Source organism: Harmonia axyridis, chromosome 6, assembly GCF_914767665.1.
Source record: "Harmonia axyridis chromosome 6, icHarAxyr1.1, whole genome shotgun sequence".
NCBI lineage: Eukaryota > Metazoa > Arthropoda > Insecta > Coleoptera > Coccinellidae > Harmonia > Harmonia axyridis.
In genome coordinates, this window is record NC_059506.1 from 17,332,206 (window position 1) to 17,356,889 (window position 24,684).

Here is a 24,684-nt window from a genome sequence, read left to right on the forward strand (position 1 = left end):
CAACCAGATTAGAGAGAGTGTATCAGAAATCGATAGACGATCGTGAACTACAGTTTGGTTTCCGTAAGGGAAAGTCCGTTAATGATGCCCTTTCATTCTTGATTTCAACGATTTATGCCTCCTTCCTCAGAAACGAGTTCGTGATAGTGGTGTTTCTGGACGTCAGACAGGCCTATGATTCGGTTCAGTTTGATCTTCTCGAACGTACTTTACTTTCTATGGATCTCCCACTCTCGGTTATTGAACTTATCAGATCTCTTGTAGTCCAGAGAAACATATTCCTGGTTGATCCCCTTACAAAGGAACTTATTGGTCCAGAGCAATCGAATATAGGGTTGGCTCAGGGCTCCCCAAAGGCTCCAATACTTTTTAACATATTCGTCAGTGATCTCCCAAATGTTGTGAATGTTCCAGGAGTTACAACTCTGAAATTTGCAGATGATAAGGCAATAATTGCTTCTGGTCCTACCTTTGATTCTGCATTTGAAAAAATGTCCAAAGCCTTGGTATTGGTAGAAAAATGGTCAATGGCAAAATCCCTCCAGTTATCTCCGGAAAAATCCAAGGCATTATGCTGCCATAAAAATAAGGTCCTTCCACTTAAGCCTCCTCTTCGCCTTTTTAAAACTGCCATTCCATGGGCTGATTCCGTGAAATACCTGGGCGTTTCGATTCATCAGAATTTGAATTGGTCTTTACATATCTCCGATATGTGCTCGAAATCTCTTCAGGGTATAAATGTTATGAGAGCATTGTGCAGAACCTGGTGGGGCTGTCATCCAGCAACTCAGCTATTGTTATACAGGGCCACAATTCGACCCTTCCTCGACTATGGCAGCCTTTTCTATGGAAAATGTTCCAAAGTTCTTCTGAAGAAATTGGACAGGATCCAGTATGCCGCTTTGAGAGTGGCTATGGGCTACATGAAGTCCACTCCTATCCCAATCATACTTGCAGAAAGCAACGAGCTCCCTCTTAAGTTTCGTCGTCAGTTCCTTGCGTTAAAGTTTCTATCCAAGCTGTATAGACTTCATAATGACCCTGTTCTATCAAAGGTGTCTTCAATTAAACACTGGTCAACTCTGGGTAATCCCCCTCCCATAGTAGAGGTCCATTCGCTCCTGTCTAACTCCGAAGACTTTTACTCCTCCTCTCATCTGCCCTGCTTTGACAGAGATTTAAAAGTCCATACCACCCATATTGGCTACTACTCCCTTGGGCTCTCAAAGTCTTCACAGGACAACGCTTTATCCTTTGAGGTTGCTTGTCTGGAAAAATTCCCCAATTTCGACAGAGTTTACACTGATGCTTCCAAGTCCCCTTCTCATACAGGCATAGGAATTTATAGCCCTACGGGTATCTCAATATCGAAAAGACTTCCAAATCACTTTTCCATCTGCTCCGCTGAACTGATTGCAATCCTTGAGGCGACCTGGGAAATCAAAAGAAGAAATTTTAAAAAGGTTCTTATTATCACGGACTCCATGAGTGCGTTGGAGAAAATTACTAAGTGGAAGATTTCCGCTAGTAATGATCATATTACACTAGCGATTAGAGACAATATTCTGTACCTCTGCAATAATTCCTGTAATGTAAAACTAGTTTGGGTTCCAAGTCACACTAATATAGATGGTAATGATAAAGCGGACAATCTTGCAAAAACAGCTTCAGAAAACTCTGTTATTAGGAGGGCTCATGTTAGTGAGTTCTGGCCTTCTTTCAAGCGAATCATTTGGGAAAGGTGGAAGCGTGAATGGAGGGAATTGATGGGAAACCGTACCTTTTCGCAATATGTATACCCCAGAACCTTAGGCAATCGCCCTTGGTTTCTGGATGCGGAGCTCTCTAGAGGCAATGTGGTCACTATAAATAGATTGCGCTCTAACCACTGTTCTTCTCCTTGTCATCTTTATAGGATACATGTTGCTCAGACCGATTTGTGTGCTTGCGGAGACAGGGGTGATATCCCTCACATATTCTTCAATTGTCGGGTAAACTTGTCGAATTGTTTGAAGTTTTGCAGTGACCTATATGAGGTTAAATCCATAAAATCCTACCCTATTAACATCTATGATTTGATCTTTTCTGAAAATGTTCTCGTTTATAGGTTATTGTACAACTTCCTGGTGGCCTCAGGAATCCATTTATAAAAATAAAGGAAAGAAAAAAAATAAATAAATAAAATAAAAATAAATGTGTTATGTGTATCATCTGTTCCCTAATTGGTTTTCCCCTCATGATACTTTCCTTGTTGTATTTTGTGTGCATGAGGGAACCCTTCCCTACCTTCACATGCGCCACGGAAACCTTGCATTAAAAATTATAAAAAAAAAAAAAAAAAAAAAAAAAAAAAAAAAGGGAGAGAGAGATAAATGTAACGTGAGAAAGTTGATCTCCAATAATGGCTCAGTATTTAACACCTTGAATTGGGGCCAATATTTTTGGAATTTAGAAAACTTGAACCCCACTCGATGGTCCAAATTGTTCGATGTGTAGATGGTGACAAACCCAGCACATAGTAAAGGATTGAAGAAGAAGAAGAATCGAGTGAAATGTCAGATATAAACGATGTATGCGCCATCTGAAACAGGCGCGATACCTCGAAATCAAGTATCAAGTAGGTATAAATCTCCCGTTTTGTCTAAAATTTTTACAATTCAATTGGAATTATCAAAATGACCTTTATCAAATGGCATTCTAACAGTTTTGAATGTCTCATCACCAAATGAGAACACTACAGTGACGATTTTTCAAATTCATAACTACCATATTTGATTGGATTTGACCATATTAGGCCAATTGAAAAGTCCCCGGTCTGATGCACAGATGGCGGTGCTAGTATTGAATCCATATGATTTTTAGTTAGTACCAACTTTCTAACGATACGTGTCAAAATTTGACAGCAGTCCTACCATTAGTTTGTCAGATATTGCGTTGTGAGTGTAGCTACTTTTGTTATTTGAAAAAAGATGGGAAAAAACAATTTCGTATGTTGATAAAATATTGTTTTTTAAAGGGAAAAAATACAGTTGAAGCAAAATCTTGGTTTGATGAAGAGTTTCCGGGGTCTGCACCAGGAAAATTAACCATCCATTGAGTTTAATCGTGGTGAAATGAGCACCGAAGACGGCGAACGCAATGGACGTCCAAAAGAGGCTGTCACCGACGAAAAAATCCAAAAAAGTTCACAAAATAATTCTGAATGACGGTAAAGTTGACCGAGTTAGCAGACATTGTGAAAATATCATCTGAACGTGTACATCATATCATTCACGAATATTTTTACATGAGAAAGCTGTGTGCAAAATGGGTGCCGTGCGAGCTCACAATCGATCAAAAGCAACAACGTGTTAATGATTCTGAGCAGTGTTTGAAGCTGTTCAAGTGCAATAAACCTGAATTCTTGCGTCGATATGTGACGACGCCATGTTTATGGATGAAACATGGGGCGAGTTCGGAAAGTCAGCGCTGTTTAATGAGCTGAAAGAGATGCGCTTGACAGCGCTGTACCAGCAAAATGCTGGAGAAAGAGCGCTTACAGTACTAAAAGCAGTGCTGTAATGAACTCATTACAGTATTGTTATAGTTATATTTTTCGTTTTGTGGTTGTCTAGACTGACACCGATCCTATCAAATTTCAAACAAATCAATTGTCAATATAGGTAATATAATTTGGATATAGTGAATTGATTTGCAACAATATTCGCAATCCATCTTAATTTTAGTGGTGTAAAATCGATTTCGTCTGACATAATTCACGAATTTAATTTAATGAATTTAATAAATTAAGCTTAAAAATTTAATTATAAATTATTTCAAAATTCGAAATATATGATTCAAATTCCGTAATCTGTCAATTTTCGAAACTGTCACACCAACTGCCAAGATACAAAAGCACTAGGATGTATATAATCTCATTCAATTTCGACAATAATTCACAAAAATTGACTGAAATAGAGAAAATATCGTCTAAAATACTCATGCGTCCGAAAACTCCCTCCTTAGTCACTCGTTTTCGAATTTCGCATTGGAATAGGAGCCCATTCTGCAATTTGTTTTAGAATATCAAATTTTTTCTTGACCCCAAAACTCCCACAAAAGTGACAACGAATGTTTTTCTGGGGATATTTTTTCAAATCTCCATTCGAACTCAACGACATGATGTCGCAGACATTTCGCTGCAAATATGAGCAAGGGAAATGTTTTTAATACATCGTATGCGAGCTTTTAGTGGCAAAGTTACTTCCACATTTACCTCTCAGTATTCGCTGGGTATTAGAATATCAATAATTTTAGAGTGAATTCAATTGAAAGATGTAAAATTTAATAATGAGAAATTTATTTGAACATTTTATATAAAGAACCAAGTAAAGTCTGATCAAAATCAATAGATTCTTTTGTTGTATCATCACATTGTTTTCTTACAAAATTATCATCACAGTATACTCCATTCAAGAGAACTTTTTCAGCTTCTTTCTCTAAATTCACATGAAAAATTTGTTTATCTAAAATTGGTACTAATAAATTGAATTTATCAATTTTCGAATTCAAATCTTTGACTTGATTTTTGTAATTAGAAAAGCATTCGTACCATAATAGAGCATCAGATTCATTCAAGGGATATTTTTTGAAATATTTTCTTTCCTCCGATAGACTTGCTCTTAGCTTACTAACATCTTCTCTTATTTCCTTATTCAATGTAATCCATTCTGGAGTGAAACCATTATCAATTAGTACCTGAAAGTATTGATGAACAATATTTTCTTGTTTACAAAAATTGTTCCTTCTATAGATTTAGAAATTGAGTTAATATATTAACTGAATCTTCTTTCCTGTATATATAGGGTGTCTCATTTAAAAGTGTCCCCCCTCAATAATTCAACAACAAATCAGAAATTGTGAAAACACTCAGACAGGTCGATTTTTTTATGACCGGGAGGGATACAAAGCTTGCTACTACTAACAACCCCTGTAGAGAGTTGCAACCCCAACAGGAATTTGAATGGGGAAAGTGGGTACTTTTGTAGCACACATGTATGCATGGATTCAAAATTGTATAAGCCTGCAGTTTGTGTTCTTATAAAGTGAATATTAACAAAGTTACAGGGTGTTTTTTATGGAATTATAGTACCGATAAAACTAAATGAAAAAGAGATGTTCTAATTGATTGTATAATTTCTTTTGAAAGAAAAATATCTTCAACAAATAGTATTAGTAAAAACTTACCGCATAGATTAACAACAAAACCTTTCATACAAAATTCAATGCATCGTTAGAAGAAAAGGGGTGAGTTAATTTGTCCGATTTTGATGGAAGTTGTGTGTTACCTATTTGGATTGAGTCGTCCTTTTTGAGCGCTCGTTTACCGAACACATCGTTCTATAATGATTGCATTTTTCAAATTCTTCATCATGTTTTTATATCCTTGAATGGTCTCAAACGAAAAGGTTCGAATCACTGATAACAAATTCGTGGTCAAAACCAATGATATCCGGTCGAGCTTTTAATTAAGAAGCTCGTTCATGCATGCACCAGAATTGGTGCATGAATGACGAGCCCTCAAAAGCTTCTGAATTCACATCAGTGCTTTCCTCGTTTTTGATATATTATACACTATACAATCTTTGGATACTCAACAAACTACCTTTCTGAAATAGCTGGATGACCTCATTTACCACTAGGCTATGGCCAACCACTCATGTTACACCCTATATATATAGTTGTGTCTTGCTCGTGTGCAAATGTGAAATTCCCAGGGACCTCAATATTTTATGTGTCACTACACCTTTTTCAGTTGTAATTCAGAAAATCAAAGTTCAATTTCAGAAACGGGAACATGTATTTCAGAATAGGAATATGTAATTCAGAAAAAAAAAATTGAATTTCAGAATAGTTAATTTAATTTCAGAAAAACGAAATTGAAATTCAGATTAGGAAGTTGGATTTCAGAAAAACAAAGTTGTAATTCAGAATAGTGAATTGAAATTCAGAAAAGGAAAATTGTATTTCAGAAAAGAAAAATTGTATTTCAGAAGTTATCAATTCAATTTCAGAAAATGTAATATGTAATTCAGAACAGTATCGAGTGATGAAACATAGGTATCTATGACAATGTGGCATCGAACCTGTCTTAATGACATGAGACTTAACTCATTATCGAGATATCAAAAATGGAATTAAAAGATAATTGTGCAATTTGTAGAATATCGATGAATAGAAACAAAGTGGTCAAATTATTGCTATGCAATCACCTTTTACATGAGAAATGTGCAGAGCCTATACCACAGAAAGGTTCTAGGCCAGTAAGTGGCGTTTGAGCTCCTTTTCTGGCTAGTGTGTTAGTCTCTTCGTTTCCTTTGAAATTCTGAATTACAATTTCTTATTTCTGAATTACAATTTCCTTTTTCTGAATTACAATTTCCTATTTCTGAATTTCAAATCACCAAATCTGAATTCCAATTTATATTTTCTGAAATCAAATTTACCCTTTCTGAATTACATATCACTATTCTGAAATTCAAATTACCGTTTCTGAATATGAAGTTCTTATTCTGAATTACAATTTCCATCTTCTGAAATTCAATTTACTATTCTGAATTACAATTTCCATATTCTGAAATTCAATTTACTTTTCTGAATTACATTTTACGTTTTCTGAATTACAATTGAAAAAGGTGTAGTCCGATTTTGATGAATTTTTGAATATGGTATATGAGGGTTGATACACAAAAAATTACATAGGAATTAAAGCTCTTACAAAGTGAGCCTTGAACATGCAGAAATTAGTATTTCTTTATTAGAAGACATATAACAACTTACTTCATTTATTTTGTGAGTTACCAAATCCACGAAAGGATTTCTATTATGTCTTTCCCTTAATGGCTTACCAACACCTGAGAGCTTACTGAATTCTCCTTTCGATATTGATTCTTGGATTAGGTCTTCAACTAGACGATCAATCCCGTATCTGAAGATATATTTGAAAACTACTGTTTCGTCGAAGAAATAAGGAATAATCAAAGATCATTGGCTGTACCTTGATGAAAACTCACTTAGTTTTTATATCATGTCTCGCCGATTTTTTTTTCATTAGCGCATTTTCTTCAGCAGCCGCTTTTTCAACTCTATGATTGTATAGATTTTGCGATGCTTTTATAGCCCTATGTTTGACATATTGCCTCTCTCGTTGGAAAGGATTTCCAATGCCGTAGCCATCATAACTGAGATAGTGCCTATGCTGAGGAGCAGTATGCTGAAAAAGTAACTAACTCTAGTCATTGTTCGACCGTACATTTTATTTCAATTCAGTATTTTCTTGTATCCCGTAATTTTCTATATTTTTTGTTGAATGATTATTAAAATATTTCTCACCTTTGATAGAAAATTCTAATTACCTTTATATCTGGTTCTTCTTTTTCCACCTCATCCTCTTTGTCCCATCGGACCTTGGAAATTTTAGCGGTCAAAATTTTGAAGGCTTGATCTATCTGAAAGGAAAAGTATCAAGTAAACGATACCTTTTTTATCAACTAACCATTTTCAATTAATTACTTATATGATTTGTATGGTCGATTTTTTCAGCCAAGAACGAGTTATGGATATGGTAGTCACAGTGCCTTTGATAATGTTTTTCAAACAGTGAGTACTTGATATTTATCTTCCTAACAATCTCGGAAAGTTATGCTCTTCCATATACGATTGGCCTTTAGCGGGTAGGAAGAACACTATATGTATCAATTGAGAAAATAGTTATTTTCCCAACAAGTGCGGAAAGCACTATTTTCCCGCACAAAACTGCCGTTGCGCGTCGTTCGGGCAAGCGGTAGAGTGCGGGAATGACACTTTCCGCAAGAGTTAGGAACAATATTTTTTCCACAAAATAAATTGAAACTCAAATGTTCATAAATAACAGGCCAATTGAAAAGTTCCCGGTCTACCATAGTAAAACACATTTTTCTGTCAAAATTCGATTTTATTTTTTTTTATTGAAATATCGGCATCGACTGCTTGGTCATTAGCCGTAATCGATTTTATTATTCAACTTCGGGGTCGATACAGCGATTATAGCGATCTTCCAACTTTTCGATAACATTTTTGTAGCACGATTTGTCTTTCGCTTCAAAATAGGCCTCAGTTTCGGCGATTATTTCTTCATTAGCGCTAAATTTCTTTCCAGCGAGCCTTTTTTTTTTAGGTTTGAGAGCAGAGAAAGTCGCTGGGTGTCAGATCTGGCAAATACGGTGGATGCAGAAGCAATTCGAAGCCCAATTCATGTAATTTTGCTATTGTTTTCATGGATTTGTGACACGGCACGCATTGTCTTGATGAAACAGCACCCTTTTTTCTTCAAATGTGGCCGTTTTTCAACGATTTCATCCTTTAAACGATCCAATAACGCTATAACATAATCGCTGTTGATGATCTGGCCCTTTTGGAGGTAATCAATGAATATTATACTTCGCGCATCCCAGAATACTAATGCCATAACCTTGCCAGCTGACTGTTGTGTTTTTCCTCACTTTGGATTCAGTTCATCGTATGCAGTCCACTCAGCTAATTGTCGATTGGACTCCGGAGTGAAATTATGGAGCCATGTTTCATCCATTGTCACGTTCAGATGACATCTTCACAATGTCTGCTATCTCGATCAACCTCACTTTACGGTCATTCAAGATTATTTTGATTTTTTTGTCGGTGAGAGCCTCTTTTGGGCGTCCACTGCGTTCGCCGTCTTCGATCCTCATTTCACCACGTTTTAACTTAGCATAACAATCAATGATGGTTGATTTTCCTGTTGCAGGCCCCGGAAATTCTTCATCAAGCCAAGATTTTGCTTTAACTGTATATTTTTTCATCTTTTTTCAAATAACAAAAGTAGCTACATTCACAACGCAATATCTAACAAACTAAGGGTCTGACTGCTGTCAAATTTTGATGCGTATTGTTTGAAGATTGATACTAACTAAAAATCATATGGCTTCAATACTAACACTGCCATCTATACCATCAGACCGGGGACTTTTCAATTGGCCTAATACTATCTTAAAAAGAAAATAACACGAACTAACAGCACACACAATTAAATTGTTTCGCCACATTGTGGCGTCATCAGGCTACATTTTTGTCTGATAATACGTTAACAGAAAACGTTCTGTCAACGTCGATTATTTTGTTCCTACATCAAGCCCTGTATTCTCATCAGTCAAAAATGCAGCATGATGAAGCCACAGTGAGGAAAACAATTATTGCAAACAATTAAATAGTTCAGTGGAAATAACTTTGTTTTATTTTATTTATAATGAATTTCCGCCAGTAAGGACCGAATCCATCAAAAATTGTTATAAAAGGAAGCTATTATCAGTAATATTTAGTTATTGGCAGGTAAATTTTATTATTTCTTCTTCATTAAAAATTTTGGTCTTTCTTTTTGGAGTTTCAATTTATTTCAAGCGCTCGTAGAAAAATATTGTTCCTTATTCTTGCGGAAAGTGTGTTTCCCGTACGAAACTCCAGTTGAGTTCGGAAAGTATCACTTTCCGCACTTGTTAGTAAAATAACTATTCTGTTGATATCATTAAAACGATTATATTAAATGTTGTTTTTATTATATTTCCTTTGATAATATTTTTTTTACCAGACCAAAGTGCAAAATTCTTATAAAAATGATTTTTACTCCCGATAGTAGGGTGATCCGATTTGACCAGGCAACCCAAGAAGGCGAACACATTTTCATCCTTGTTTACTTCTTGCTTTATATTTATCGGAACTTTTTGACGTTTTCAATGAAATTAAAGAACTAAAAAGGCTGTGCAAAGAAAATGAGGTGGCTCAAATAGTCATCAAAGGAACTAATCTTAAGAATACAAGGGGAAAAAATTATTATGGAGATTATTCGGCAACTTGTAGTGATTATTCAATTGACTCAGCATTTATATTATAGGAATTATTCAAAGGTCTGATATCCATCACATTGAAATATATGGTACAAGTAAAAATTCTCGGGTTATTTAATAGGAATACAAACCTCATGAAATTTTTCGACATTGGCATGCTCTGAACCAGAATCAGGATGAAACTTCTTTACCAAATTCAAATAGGCAGTTCTAATTTGCTCTTGATCGCTTCCTTCTGCAACTTGCAAAAGTTCATAACACCGCTACAATATGACACAAAGTTAAAATTTGAGAGTGTAATCACTGATCGTCTTTTTTTATTTAAAAATGGTGGTAAATTTAATTTTATTCGTATTCGATGAAATTGGAAATAAGGAAAAAGGTTTTTTCCACTGACAAAATTACCAGCTTGGATCAAATTCTCTGAATAAATACTGATTATTAAATCGAATAGGAAAAAATTGGGCTTTTTTAACACTTATGATATACATGGAAATCCATTTTGAAACATCTACTGAATTAATTCCTTGATAAGAGCCTGGATCAAAAAGCATTTCAAATTGAGGTATCTTAATTAGTCAGGGACCCCGCAAGGGACATCAACGCCCGCGTGCAGAACATATTTTGGCGCCCCTTAAAGGGGGGAGGAGGAGAAAAGCACTGCTGGATAATCGGAATTTTTTTTTTGTTTTATTATGAATTTAGTGTAGAAAGGTTGAAAATCTATCAGCAACGTTCATTGCCTTAAAAACAGCTGTATTCTTCTATAAATTATTCTGAAAGGCATAAACATTTAATTAGGATCAATCCAGAAATTGAATGGATGTTTTTCTAGATTTGGCTGTTGCAAATTTTTTTATATAATCAATCAATCAATTTTATCGAGTATCTCTTGCTCTATATCTAAGATTGCCAATCCAGAAAATCTTTCTTATGACATGGTAGACTTCAAATATTTTTCAATTATTTTCAAATTAGTGAATGATCTCTCACCAGAAGCAACAGACACAGGTAATGTGAGAAGGATTCTTGAGGCAATACTAAGATTCGGTAGAGAAGAAGTAAGATTATTTTCAAAAATATATTGTAGAATTTCAAGAGGATTTTCACTTCAGATAATGAAAACAATCTTAGGGCTTTTATCTCGTTGAATAAATCATTTTCTTTCACGTCAGCCTTTTTTTTTCCTGATCAGTTAGCTTTCGTTGAAGAGAATGACAGCATTTTAATAGATATTTATCATTTAATTTAGGAATATCACAAATAAAACAAAAAACGTTATCGTAATATCATATCAAACCTACTATTTAAGGAACTTAGTGTTTGATCAATTATTTTCAAAAAGAAATTTATTTTAAAAGCGATTTTTGGATCTTGAAGTGCCTCATCCGTTTGTTCATAATCGAACAATTTTGGTTTATACTTTCGTCTTACAGTATATAATAGAGAAAAACCTTGATCTATCTCAAGAGCAGCCGCTAGTTTTCCAGCTTCCGCAAGTTTTTCCTCGAGAACATTATCATCCCTATAATTTTTGAAATGATCAACTAAATTCTTCAAATAGTTTTGGCACACTTTAATGTCAATCGCTACACTTTGCATCATTTTGCTTACAATATTAATCTGGAATGAAACATCATAAGAAATTATGATACTTCAAATAAATTCAAAAGAATGAATATTTAATAAAAGAGAACTTGCTTTATGTCTAGTTTCTATGTTAAAAGTATCATTTTCTGCTATTTCTAAAAGGCTATCACATATTTGAATAAAATGAAACTTTAGCATCAATTCTACTTGACCATCTAGTATCACTTAGGGGTTTTGGATGTAATTGCCCTAGGATTAGCATCGAATATGCGTTTTTGTAAACCAATATCTGGCTATTTCATACCGATTGCGACGTTGGAAACTTGTATGAATTGCAAGAAAGAAGTTTGGAAAAAAAAATTCTTAAAAAAATTTGAAAGAATCTTTTTCGAAAACCTTTGGTCCATCGGTTCTTCATGCGGTCTATAAGAGGTTTTGGCGCCCTTATAGAGTGGCGCCCGCGTGCGGTGCACGCGTTGCACGCGCGGTTGCGGGGGCCCTGTAATTAGTCTTCAGGGGTCCAGGAGGACGGGGGACATCGCAAGGGCGTAGATCTTGTTCTGTTCGGTTCAACAGTGCTCATGTTCATAAAATTGATGCACAGCTTAATAGTGGCGTACCCAAGGGGGGATAAGGGAGATATATCCCACCCCCAGGAGGAATATCCATTATATGTAACAACCTTATTATGAGTAAGCAAAATTGTTTGGAAAACTTCTTCAAAAGAAGGAAAATTTGAAATTTTGTTTTCTTCATCCCCCCCAAGGTTTATGTCAGGGTACGCCACTGCAACTTAACGTTTCTATGAAAATTATCAGTGGGACTATTGAATTTACACCTTTACATTACATATATCACTTACACTGTGTCCGTAAAGTATAGAACAAATTCGTTTTTAGCAGACCATTTCAAGAAATAATCCTGAAACAGGTCGATTTTTTATTTTAATTTTATGGAAAAAACGAAAGCGACAAAATGTATTTAATTGTTCAAGAAGATTAAATTTCTGCAGAGAAAAATGTATATTCCCTATTCAAAAAATCTAATTGAGGTTGAAATGACCTACAAATCAAACAGTCACATTGAATGTATGCATTCAATGTCCCAACCTGAAGACTAAGAAACTTTCATTTGAATTTTTTTTCCAGGCTTTTCCCAAGGAGTTATTTCAGAGCATCTTTTAAAATGGGTCACACTTTATATATTTATTTCTTGTTTTTTCATGAGAATTTTTATTTTTTGGAAAAATTCGATGTATATCCATATAATAATTCTTATACAAAATTTAATGACAATACCTTTGATTAAAATATTACCGAATCATGTTTTAGGATTTCTACACATAATTTTTTTTTCAATCCAGAAAATACAAATTCTCACAAAATAATCCTAACAGATTAAAATTGTTATCAAGTTAACAATGGATATGCAAGTACATATATCAAAATATAGATATACCTTGTAGCTGATTTTGGTGAAAGTAGAATACCTCAAGGCATAGTCCAAATATCTTAAACGATTCATGTCAGCAAATATTATCTGTAAACAGAAAGTATTGCATATTGCAAATTGTATTCACTGAGTTCTTAGAACTTGGAACAAATGATAATAGTCGTTCAGTGACAATTCACCGTCTAGTCACTAATGGGAGCTCTACCGATTTTTATGCTGCACATCATTTTTTCAGAAATGTGAATATATTTGATGTCGTTTTTCTCAATTCTAACAATGAAGTGATAAAAACAATGCATAATATAATAAATATTTTATTTACATATAAGATTTGGATTTGGAGATAATACTTCTTCACATTCAACCCTTGCCTTCAAACCCCCAATAATAGTGACAATCTCTCGAAAAATATTAGGCGAATTACACTTTATTAGTATATCAGAGAACTCTTGTAAAACTATATTTTTCTCCTCGATTGGTATTCCTGGAGTTATCTCTTGCACTGAGTGAATAATAGCTGGAGTTTTGGGCTCATTATCTCTTCCTCCATCGTATATTATGAGATCCGTTATATCCAAACCTAGAAATAACGAAGTTGAACAAATTGAGGCAACAATAAAAGATTCAAATGTAGATATACACATGTTATACTTTATTATGAAATCGAATATTGAAAAATATAGAATATTCTCCAAAAACACGTTATTCAATAAATTTCGGACAGAGTGCCATACCACTTTTTTTTCTCGTTAGTACTGAGCTTCAAAAGATGCGTGTCGAAATTCAGGAGTTAAATCTGGATCGACATATGAAAGGTTGAAGGACTTTATATTTGTTGTTGTTTGAGAAATGGTGAAAAGTGGTTTAGTGTATTGACAATTCCTACTAAATATGTATAGTGCTTTCAGATAGGTATTAGGCCAATTGAAAAGTCCTCAGTCTGATGCACAGATGGCGGTACTAGTATTAAATCCATATGATTTTTAGTTAGTACCAACCTTCAAACGATACGTGTCAAAATTTGACAGTAGTCCGACTATTGGTTTGAGAGATATTGCGTTGTGAGTGTAACTACTTTTGTTATTTGAAAAAAGATGAAAAAAAAAAAAGAATTTCTTGTGCTTATAAAATATTGCTTTTTGAAGGGGAAAATACAGTTGAAGCAAAATCTTGGCTTGTTGAAGAGTTTTCGGGGAAAATCAACCATTTTTATTATTATTATTTACTTATAAGCCATCCTGAATCCCTATTCAAAATTTAATCAAAATCGAACCAGTATAATGCGAGATGTTGAGTTACCTGAAATAACAAGTTTGCTCATGTGCAATGTATAGGGTTTCCCAAATTCGAGGCTTACTGAAGGCATCTCAAGAACTATAAGACTTAGAGAAAAAATCTTCAAGGACCTCCGACCCCTTTTTTTGAAATGGGAAGATATCAGATCATGTCAAATGAGACACCCTGTATATGTATATTGATTCGTTTTCAAGTTAAAGGGAGTTTCTAAAAAATGACTGTTATGTCGCCAGCTCTATGTCGAGAGTTGACACAGAGCTCACCAATTTCATATCAAAATCCAACCATGAATTGAATATTTATATGTGTTCCATAAATCGAACATGTAGAAAGCGAGATACTCAGATTCTACGAATTCCACTTGCGTGCCTGTTCAAATTCAATGTGGATAAGAATAAAAGGTACAGAATTTTCAAGTATTACCATGAAGAAATCTCTATGAAAAGTATTATACGAAGTGATTTAATTATTTCTATTTAAAAAAAAAGTATATAGAAGATTCAACTCACTAGAATTGGATTGTGATGCGAGAATTTGTTCCTGTTTATCTTTTGGTTCCTCATTAAATAGTCTGCACAGTAAATGAATATGTACACACATATTCCATTTGAGAGTCCAGTCTTTGCAGCTACATGAATATTTGTGTATGCATGCTTTACAGTCCTGGCAGCTAAAAGGACAGTCCAATTCACATTGATTATCATTAACGGATATTACATAAATTTCATCTTTATTTTGTGATTGATATTGCCAAACATCTTGAGATTTTACTAGACAATTTTTTGCTAGGTTGAAGCTATTTTTATGTCTTAAATTAATACTTTTTAATTTTTTTGCTGAATCACTAGAGCTATTTTCCATTTCATCACTGTGTCCAACATGAGCTTGTAAAAATGAAACCAAAATTGAGCCATCGTTTTTCTTCATCATTTTAATATTAGCAGGACAGAAACCTCCAATTTTTTTTGTCACAATATCATTTTTTACTTTTTCCATATTTTTAACTTTACCAAAGTAATGCCCCGATCTGTGACACACAAAAAGAATCACCTCATCATAATATTTGGTCTGTTGTGTGTAATTTCGAACAAAGTGACTTCTGGTGTCATTTTCTAATGACATTTTCCATTTCATGAAAGAATCACAATCAGCAAAACGTAATTGTTCTGTGGCCAATTTTATATTGTGTATTTTTTTAAAATGCTCATACAACTCCGTTTTATGAGAAACAAATGCACATAATGGACAATTTTTCATAATTTTTGTTCTGGGTGGATTTGGATCATGATTTTTTACATGACATCTATAGTTCCTTATATAACTGAAGTTTTTACTGCAAACATCGCAAGTGAAGGCAAATTGTTTCTTTGGCAATGGCTTAAATATTTCAGGGTGAAATCTCTTAACATGTCTTCTTAAATTACTAACTTTGAAAAACTCCTTAACACATATTTGACAACAAGTATTCTTGTCCATTTCAAATTTTGCAATAACTGCAATTGAAAAAATTGATTATTAGTAAAAATAGAAAGAATATCAGTTTTGGGTAACCGGAACAGAGTTCTTGAGAATCAAGATCCAGTGGTAAGAATACATTCCTATAACATGGTATTACAATAGCTTGAAAGAAAATATTAGTGCAAGTTAAATAGATAGATCCTTCTGTCTGCGCAAAACAACTTGTCCATCAATAAAACAGAAGACACCATGAATGTGAAGCTTTTATTCCTGAAACTTATAGAAAATTGTGCAATTTATTGACGAATTTATGATGATAAAGACCAATATCTAATTCAGCACTCATTCGAGAAAAACTGTAAAAATTCTTCTCATCATTCCGAAGAACAGGTTGTAATTGTTGTTCCATTTATTTCACTTATCCACAATCTACTTTTTTACGCCGTTGTATCCGACGGAATACTTTTGTAATAATCAACACTGCTTTTATTCTGAAAACTCGAATGCATTTTAGGGCAGAAAATCTTTTTGGATGTTTGGCCTCCTATCAGATTTTGTCGTCTTGATTCTGATTGATAAGAATCATTTCAGCGTGAAGAGGCCAAATATAATAACTCGTGTCTATACTATATTAACACGTTTGGCCTGAACGGGGCCACCTAGAGCAGAAATGACAAGAATAAGATCCCCCCTCGAAATCGTCTCAAATGGGGTGTTTCGGATTATTTTGACGTACAGGTCAACTTGTTCTGTGGAATTTGTTCTTTTATCGGGCATAGACCTGATATCCATGTTATAATAGGTCTATGGATCAGAGGTAGACCAATCAGGGACGTCTGGCATAATATATATTCCATTTCGATATATGAGTTAAAATTCTAATTTCTTGAGAAAGTTTGCAAACCGTTATTCTATTTTTAAATGCCAACAGATAAATTGTTTATAAGTACTGAAATAAGCAGAAGAATCACAACAAACTCTCAGTAAATCGTTGAGGAATCCGTAATCCCCACAAGAAAACACACAATCAATACGCTCTATTAGTGATCACGTCACACACCGCCATTTTATTTCTGCTGTCAGTGTTCGGAATCCAAACAAATAAAATGTCATTCAAATCAGTACGTTGTCGTTGAAGAAATTGGCTTATTTTGATAAATAGGATTATTTAAGGAACGATTTTAATATTAATTGATAGGCAGAAAGGAACGAGATTAATGACAGAAGTTTGAACTTGAAGTTGAAACTAATAAAAACGGCTTTTTACAAAATCTGGGGAATGATACAGGATTCACACTTACTGGTATCTCGTTCCTTTTGTGTATCAATTAATACTGAAATCATTCCTCAAATACTCTTATTTATGAAAATAAGCCAATTCCTTCAACGACACCGTACTAATTTGAATGACAATTTATTTATTTGGATTCCGAACCACTGACAGGAGAACTAAAATGGCGGTGTGTGACACACTAATAGAGCGTATTTACAAAACCGATGTTTTGCCATTATCACTTCTATCCTTGTCACAATACACCAATATCTCTCTCTAACGCCCAGTCCATATTATTCTATGTCTATGATAGAAACCTATGAACTCAAAGCGCGCGCGTGCAGACAACGGTCGAGCGCTGGCGAGGCGTTCAACGCGCGCTTAATAAAAACGCGCGTTGGCAAGTGTACGATTCGAATAAAATGCATGTATGTACTTGTAAACGCGCGTTGAGCGCTTGTCATGTGAACGTGCTCTAGAGAAAGAGAGTGTGCAGGGGCGGATATAGATACGATTTCATATAAAATTGAAAAGATGCCTGAGAGGAATAACAGAGGTTCCTTCAAAGAAAATTCTGATAAATTAGCAAAACAGGGCGGTGAAATTTTAATTTGCCGGGGCGCCAAAATGTCTGGCGGCGGCCCTGAGCCCAATTGTCGAAAATATCGATAAAAGCATGGACTTGTCGAGGCCTGATTAATCAAATCAGGACTCCAGAGCTTAAGAGTGCACAATAAACCGTTTGGAACACTATTTGCATAAGGCTGATCTCAAGAAGATGCTAGATGTATAGATACCACATGAGCTAACGCAAAAAACCGCATGGACCGAATATCCACTGCAAATCACTGCAGAATCGCAACAAAATTGCCCCGTTTTTGAAACGCTTGGTACCTGGTGATGAAAAGTGGATCATTTATGACAACGTCAAGCAAAAACGGTCGTGGTCGAAACGCGGTGAGTGGTCGAAACGCGGTGAGCCTTCGGAAACGGCCAGGAAGGTTTTACTGTGTGTTTAGTGAGATTGGCAGGGAATTATCTACGAAAAGCTGTTTCCCTAAGGCACAACTGTTAACTTGGAACTGTAGTTATCGTACGAAACAGCGCATATTTGACCCAAATTGGATCATTCTAACTATGGTAATTGAAGCCTTGTTCTTCATGCAAAAATAATGGTTTTCTTTTTACTACACCTTATACTTTCTTGCGCCTGAGTTTTCTTATGAATTGAATTTACATATATTTATGAAATATGTGAATTTTTTTTTGAACTTGTTTTTGACCTACAAAATTTTGGAAACTGAATATGATATGATCTACTAAAATCCATTTTTCTATAAAAAAAAACACGTGACCCAGTAGGTACCAACAAAAATTTCCGCTATTTTGTTAACCTATATGAGCCTTGACTTTCTATGCCCCCCCCCCCCTCAAACATCGTCTTGGTCCGCCCTTGAGAGTGTGCAATCAGACACGCGCATTCTTCCCTCTGTGTGAGTGGGGCTCTATACAAGCGCAAAAATATTAAAAATCTATTGGTCTACTGATCGTTTATTCGAACTAAATATATTGCCTACACATATGCTTCAAGAATTATTTGTAGTGTGTCGGTGAATCGTAGTCTAATATATGTCATACTCGAACCATCATGGCGAATCGAATTACGAATTACGATTTGTGATTTTAATTATGATAAATGTTTAATATAAAATCTATAATTCATTTAAAATACAAATAATTTCAGAAAAAATATAGATTATGGGTTAAATAGCAATGTGAATGAGGTTAATTTGGACAACTTTGATACTTTTTTTTGATGCACTAGAAGCAAATGCCATATCTACACCGCGAAATAGTAAGCAATGATTTTTCTTCAACTTCATTGATTAAAGTTCGAATTTTTGTTAAGGTTACTGTAGGTATATAGTGAAATTTAAAACAATTTAGAAATAAAAGCCTCTTATTCATATAGGAACCTACCATTCGAAGAAAGTTTTGAAATAATGCTTTCACAGAACATTAATATGAAATTTATTTTATAAATTCCCCATAAATTATAAAATTTGATTTAAAAAAATAATAATAACAAGGCAAATTGGTCCAACTGAATGTTGAATGATAATATCTTCGGATTTTTAATTGAAAATTTGAATTAGCTAAATATTCAATTGTGTATCTGTACTTTCAAAAGATTCTTTGAAAAGGTAATAGTTATGTGCCATATAAATTTATAAAAAAATATCAATAGTTAATGAACCGAATAAATGAAGGAAAGAATTTATTTCAAAAACTAAAACTATTAAAAAAACATTAATAAGTAATAAACTCACCTGAATTAACATTTCCTAAATTTTCTTTACTGCATGCTTTATATCATCTTGAAATTATTTGTACTTAGTTTGATTATTCTTAATATTTGATCTTCAGATTTGGAGTAGAATTTTCAAATAAACATCACAAACTAAACATCACAAAAGGTAATACACACATATCAGAAGCTTGTATTTTTGCTAGCGCTGTTTCAAATCATGTTAAAATCTTTTTCAATTAGTAATATATACATACATAATAAAAGTTGGAGATAATATGTAGAATATCGTATGGTGAAAATTGTTGATGATTCTTCAGATGTGATAAGGAACACCTCACCACTTATATAGAACCAAAATAATTTCATTTAACTTACGAAAAGATTATCAAAAATAGGAGATTTAATATACATATTCATTTCCCAATTATCTTTTCATATGTGGAATCAGAATAAATTTGATTTGATCTTCAATATATGAAGAAAAATTAATATGAGTACTCTGAATTTCCTAATACAAATCTACAATCATATAGGTTCCAATTAATAAAAACTATATAGTCCTTTCTGGAATTATCGACATCCCGGGCGGCTGTGGAAAATCGAAATTAAATTGGTAACACTATACTTTTCCTACAACTGCACAAATTTCAATAATTCAATGGACTTGATTCAAATCAAAATGGCCTTCGTTGACAGAATGTGCTAATTTATTTCCATAGAAACGACTCAAAAGCCCAAATTCATTGGTCTACCAAGCGAGGTGTGGGCAAAGTGCCGTGGGGAATAATATTTCCCACAGTATGAGCAATACATAGACAAAGACGAGCTCGTAGTGCAATAAAAGTACTCATCTTGAAAGTTGAAAGCGATAATAAACCCATAAACCGTAAAGGGGTCCGATTTTTTACTGACGTGTCGATTTCAAAGGTAGGTTTATTTTATGGAAAAATATTCGTTCTTCACCTTTGCGAGATTTTTCAAATTTCATATTTTGGAAATCTTAGGGGAAGGGGTAATTACTCCCAGTACACCCCCATTTCTAGGCCCTTGCCAGGGGGTCGATTCACAAAGCCAGGGAGTAGAAGGCACGCCCACTCTACTCAAATTTATCTTCACTGCGCATGAATTCTATCTCTCAAATTCGGCTTGTCCGATTCATGTAAATGTGAGACAATTCTTGTCTGTCAATAGATTTCTATGCCAGAAAAGTCCTAAACGTCAACAAGCTTTTGTATGTAATGAGGCAGCCAATTTACCTGCAACGCTAGCGTTGCTAACAAAATTTGCTTTCGTATGCTAGACAATTTCAGTGCATAATTACTTAGATTGTATTCATGCCGCAATTGCTCGACCTAATGAAAATGAACATGTCTTTATCATTAGAAAATTTACCATTCGATGAATATACAATTTGTAAGTTAGAAAATTGATATTTGATTGATTATCTAGCAAGGAAAAAGAATATTGGACATGCCCTCAGAAGAAGTGCTAACCGTAGACAAGTGTTTCGGGCTTTCGGCCCTCATCAGTACTATTAAAAAGTGCTAGATGAGCAACACTTGAAGAAAAACAACAAATAAACGGAGTCCACAACAGAAGCCAGCCGTCCATTTGTGGTTTCCGCAGGAAGACCCTATGGGTTTTCGGGCAACAACCAACATCACCACGTGGGAAGCTATAGCTACCTGCGTGAAAACCTAGTCCTGGTAAAGATATGTGAAAAGCTATAGCTACCTGCGTGAAAACCTAGGTATAATTTTATAATTTGACCCTCGATAACCTTTTCACATATCTTTACCAGGAGTAGGTTTTCACGCAGGTAGCTATAGCTTCCCACGTGGTGATGTTGGTTGTTGCCCAAAAACCCATTGGGTCTTCCTGCGAAAACCACAAATGGACGGCTGGTTTCTGTTGTGGACTCCGTTTGTTTGTTGTTTTTCTTCAAGTGTTGCTCATCTAGCACTTTTTCACCGTACTGATGAGGGCCAAAAGCCCGAAACACATGTCTACGGTTAGCATTTTTCCTGAGGGCATGTCCAATATTCTTTTTCCTTGCTAGATAATTTGACCCTCGATAACATTTTCACATATGATTTATTATCTTATTGTTGTTTAATACCTTCAGATTTTTTATGAAAACCTCTGGATAATGAGTGCTATTCCTAACGTTTCTGGCATCAGTCATGATTCCAGGACCAATCTAATATTACAACGGGATAATCGTGAAAATGGAAGAAATTTCTTTCTATTAGGTGATTCAGGTATGAAAAATCAATACAGAAGGCCAATCGTATTTTATTCCTTTTTTATCTTTGAAGCGTGTATAATCTTGACCTTTTTTGTTTCCTTTTTGATGCCTCATTCTCGACCTAAGCGTCAAAAATACAGGTTCAAAGCTTGCTCAGAAACGTACACGAAAAAGGCCTAGTGTAGATTGGCTTTTATTACTCCTATATTTGAATATAATGTCAAATTTGTATTAATTTCTTATTTCCTTATCACATATATTCTGCAGGATACCCTCTAATGCCTTAATTACTTACACTATTAAGGAATCCGCCAAGTGAGAAGGAGAAGAGATTCAATAATGCAAGAAGCATTAAAAGGCAGTAGCAATAATATTGGCATTTTATGTGCCAACACAATATTTGTGTTGAAAATCAGGTTTAAGAACCAGAATATGAAGAACTTACAAATTCTGATCAAGAAATTATTGATGAAGGAAAGACCTCTTCAATGGTGAATAACCCAACATATCAAATAAATAAATATGTGTTTTTCTCAGTATTTTAGTATGTGTAAATTTGATTATGGAAATACTTCAATGAGTTTTACGTCTTATTATATTTTCAATACTAAATTATTTAATAATCTTTGATTGTTCACATTTGAAGCTTCAGTTATTGCTAAACATTTGTTTTTTTCCATATTTATAGGTGCTAGGTGTATTTCAGATTGAGATATATATAAATAATAGAAATTAATCATTTTTCTATTCATGTCGCAAAAAAAAATAGTTTCAAGTTCGCCCTTGAATTTGGCAACGTTGATCCCTCTTTCTTCTATTTTAATTTGGGCGGGGCCTAAAATATTGCTCACCGGCTCAGCTGTTTGGCCTTGGTGATTGGTGAATCGACCCCCAGTACTGTTGGAGAAAAGAAGAAGGCAATTTCAAAATTTAAGGGTAAAGGTAGAAGGAACACTATATTGTATGCTGAATTGATGGACTTTTACCTGGATGTTTTGACAGTGGTGATCATAAGGATTATATAAAACTATGAATGGAGAATTATTTCATAATTGGGTTGTTAAATTAATACCTCTTCTGCGGGTAATTGGAATAATGTGTTCACAGCTCAGATGATGAATTTCAAAAATTCTTTGGAGAATGACCGATGTTATACTTATGATATCAAGTAATATAAAAAAAATATCTAAACAAAGTCTTGGCAAAACATCTATAGTTCATTTATATTCTATTTTGAAAAGAAATATTGTGATATCTGCTTCTATCTAGTTCATTAGGTAAAAAATAACCTTTTTTCTTCTTCTTTTGTTCTTAAATGAGTTATCCAAAAATCTAGTAAATTTTAATTCATTTATGAAATTTTTACTGAGTATTTAATCGAAAAATTCATTTGAAAGAGTAAATTTAAGAATTTCTTCAGCTCCTAACTATCCAATAAAATTTTAAAATTCACAAATTGAAAATAATTTCATGCAAAAATACTTTTAGTGAGTGAATCAAAGCTGTTATGGGCAAAATACTATATGTAATTTAAATAGCATAAAAGCATTTCCATAACAGATGAAAGATAGAAAACTTGAGTGAATGAATAGTATCTACATTTTTCATTCATGTTTAATCAATCATTTTGACTTTTGAACGTAATTTACACATCGGCTGATAAATTGGTTTCAAATTTGAAAGATACAGAACGACCGCAATGTTAAAATTCTTCATATAGTAAATGGATTCTCTAATTTTATTTCTGTCTTATGATATGGCTCTTCCATTCACTTAGATACACTATTTAAATTTATCAACCAGTTTTCTTAACCAGTTTAGCTAACATGAAATGACCCATAAGAGTTCTATGGTCAGAATTTTGCAAGCTGTTAGGTATGCAGTGTCCATCAAACAATTATTGAAGAGCCTTTGGTGAAAGGAATATGCATATTTTAATGATCTTCAATGGAATCTGTCATGGGCACTCTCAAATAGATCTCTCTATTGAATTTCCTTGAAATGTGATAGCATTCCACTAAATTTTTATGTTATAGACCCTGAATTCCAATTTATGAAATCATGACTGTATGCGTCTCTTCGTAATTTCGAAAATTTGGATACAAAAATTATGAAAATAATATAAACTGATTATTCCTATGATGAACCACGGCAATTTTTAGTTATATTTTTGTAACCAGAAATAAAGTCGCGACTAGATGTTCAAGGCCTACTTCGATGTCAATAATTCCTGAATGGCCTATTCATCATCATTCTTTATATTCCTTGTATTATACTACCCTTTCAGAGGTATTTCTAGTTTAGTGATTGTATTATGTAAATATTCTAATTCAATAAAGTAAAGGGCCTAAATTGTACAAAAACTATCAAGTCTGTTCACAATGATAAGGGGTAGATACCTACTTCCTACTTGTTATGAATTCCACATATGCATGGTACCTAATATTACTTAGAATTGTACTGAATGCAATCAATAAGAATTTAGGATATCAAGATACACCAAATATTTCATGGTAGAAAACGAAAGTCACAAACCAAAAAAAAATTAATATCTGTACCTTGTATCTATAGATTACTATTAAGAAATTATTTCATGTAATACACTTATCTGATAAATATTCAGACAGAAGGAATGATGTTTGATTCCAAATATGTATTTGAATAGAAAATTATACATATTTATAGGTGCTTTTGGGTATTCTGAAAAATCTTAATGTTTTTGTTCGAATGTGATAATATATATCAAATCCAAAAAATAATAGTTTATAAATGTTATTGCATAATTCTCGTTTATGTCGTGACTAAGGTCATCAGAGTTGTTTAAATTATAGAAATAACTCACCTTCATATAATAAACTAATTATTAAATCATTTCTTCTTTCAAATCAATGCCTAATATACAAATTAATGTATATGTAATTCAAGATTCTACTTGAATGTAATCACAACAAAATATTTTTCCTGACGACCTTCACCTTCATGCGTCAATTCAACTGTAACTGGAACTACTTCATTTCAAGTAATAATATTATGGCTTTTCTACGACATCTGCGGCAAAATTTAAAGGAATCTTATACAAATGTAGGTCTTATACAGATGTAGGTTTTCATATAGTGCCCTTTAACGTTTCTTTAAAGCAGAGAAAATAAAAAACATTCGAACT

General features: G+C 33.8%; 1 protein-coding gene across 6 annotated transcripts; it reads right to left on the reverse strand.

The window, feature by feature from the left end:
• Positions 1–4,302: 4,302 nt before the first annotated feature.
• On the reverse strand, positions 4,303–24,590 carry LOC123682889 (dnaJ homolog subfamily C member 28). 6 transcript variants are annotated; one of them, XM_045621697.1, is made up of 11 exons: positions 24,364–24,590; positions 19,293–19,478; positions 15,053–15,724; positions 14,741–14,901; positions 13,258–13,515; positions 12,942–13,022; positions 10,025–10,156; positions 7,395–7,487; positions 7,053–7,252; positions 6,820–6,967; positions 4,303–4,737 (listed from the first exon to the last, which is right to left on the reverse strand). In XM_045621697.1, exons 6-11 carry the CDS (start codon positions 13,005–13,007, stop codon positions 4,339–4,341), a joined length of 1,038 nt encoding a protein of 345 aa, XP_045477653.1. In that variant the 5' UTR covers positions 13,008–13,022; positions 13,258–13,515; positions 14,741–14,901; positions 15,053–15,724; positions 19,293–19,478; positions 24,364–24,590; the 3' UTR covers positions 4,303–4,338. The 6 variants fall into 6 exon arrangements, with proteins under 6 accessions (XP_045477653.1, XP_045477654.1, XP_045477655.1 ...); XM_045621698.1 differs by lacking the exons at positions 15,053–15,724; positions 19,293–19,478; XM_045621699.1 differs by lacking the exons at positions 14,741–14,901; positions 15,053–15,724.
• Between the last annotated feature and the right edge of the window lie 94 nt (positions 24,591–24,684).

Excerpts from the sequence above, each read along its gene's own strand:
- LOC123682889 (XM_045621695.1), bottom strand. Across the intron at positions 10,157-12,941 it reads TCACCAAAATCAGCTACAAG|CGGTGTTATGAACTTTTGCA; the intron begins GTATATCTATAT and ends GTCATATTGTAG. Across the intron at positions 6,968-7,052 it reads AGACATGATATAAAAACTAA|ATACGGGATTGATCGTCTAG; the intron begins GTGAGTTTTCAT and ends ATATATCTTCAG.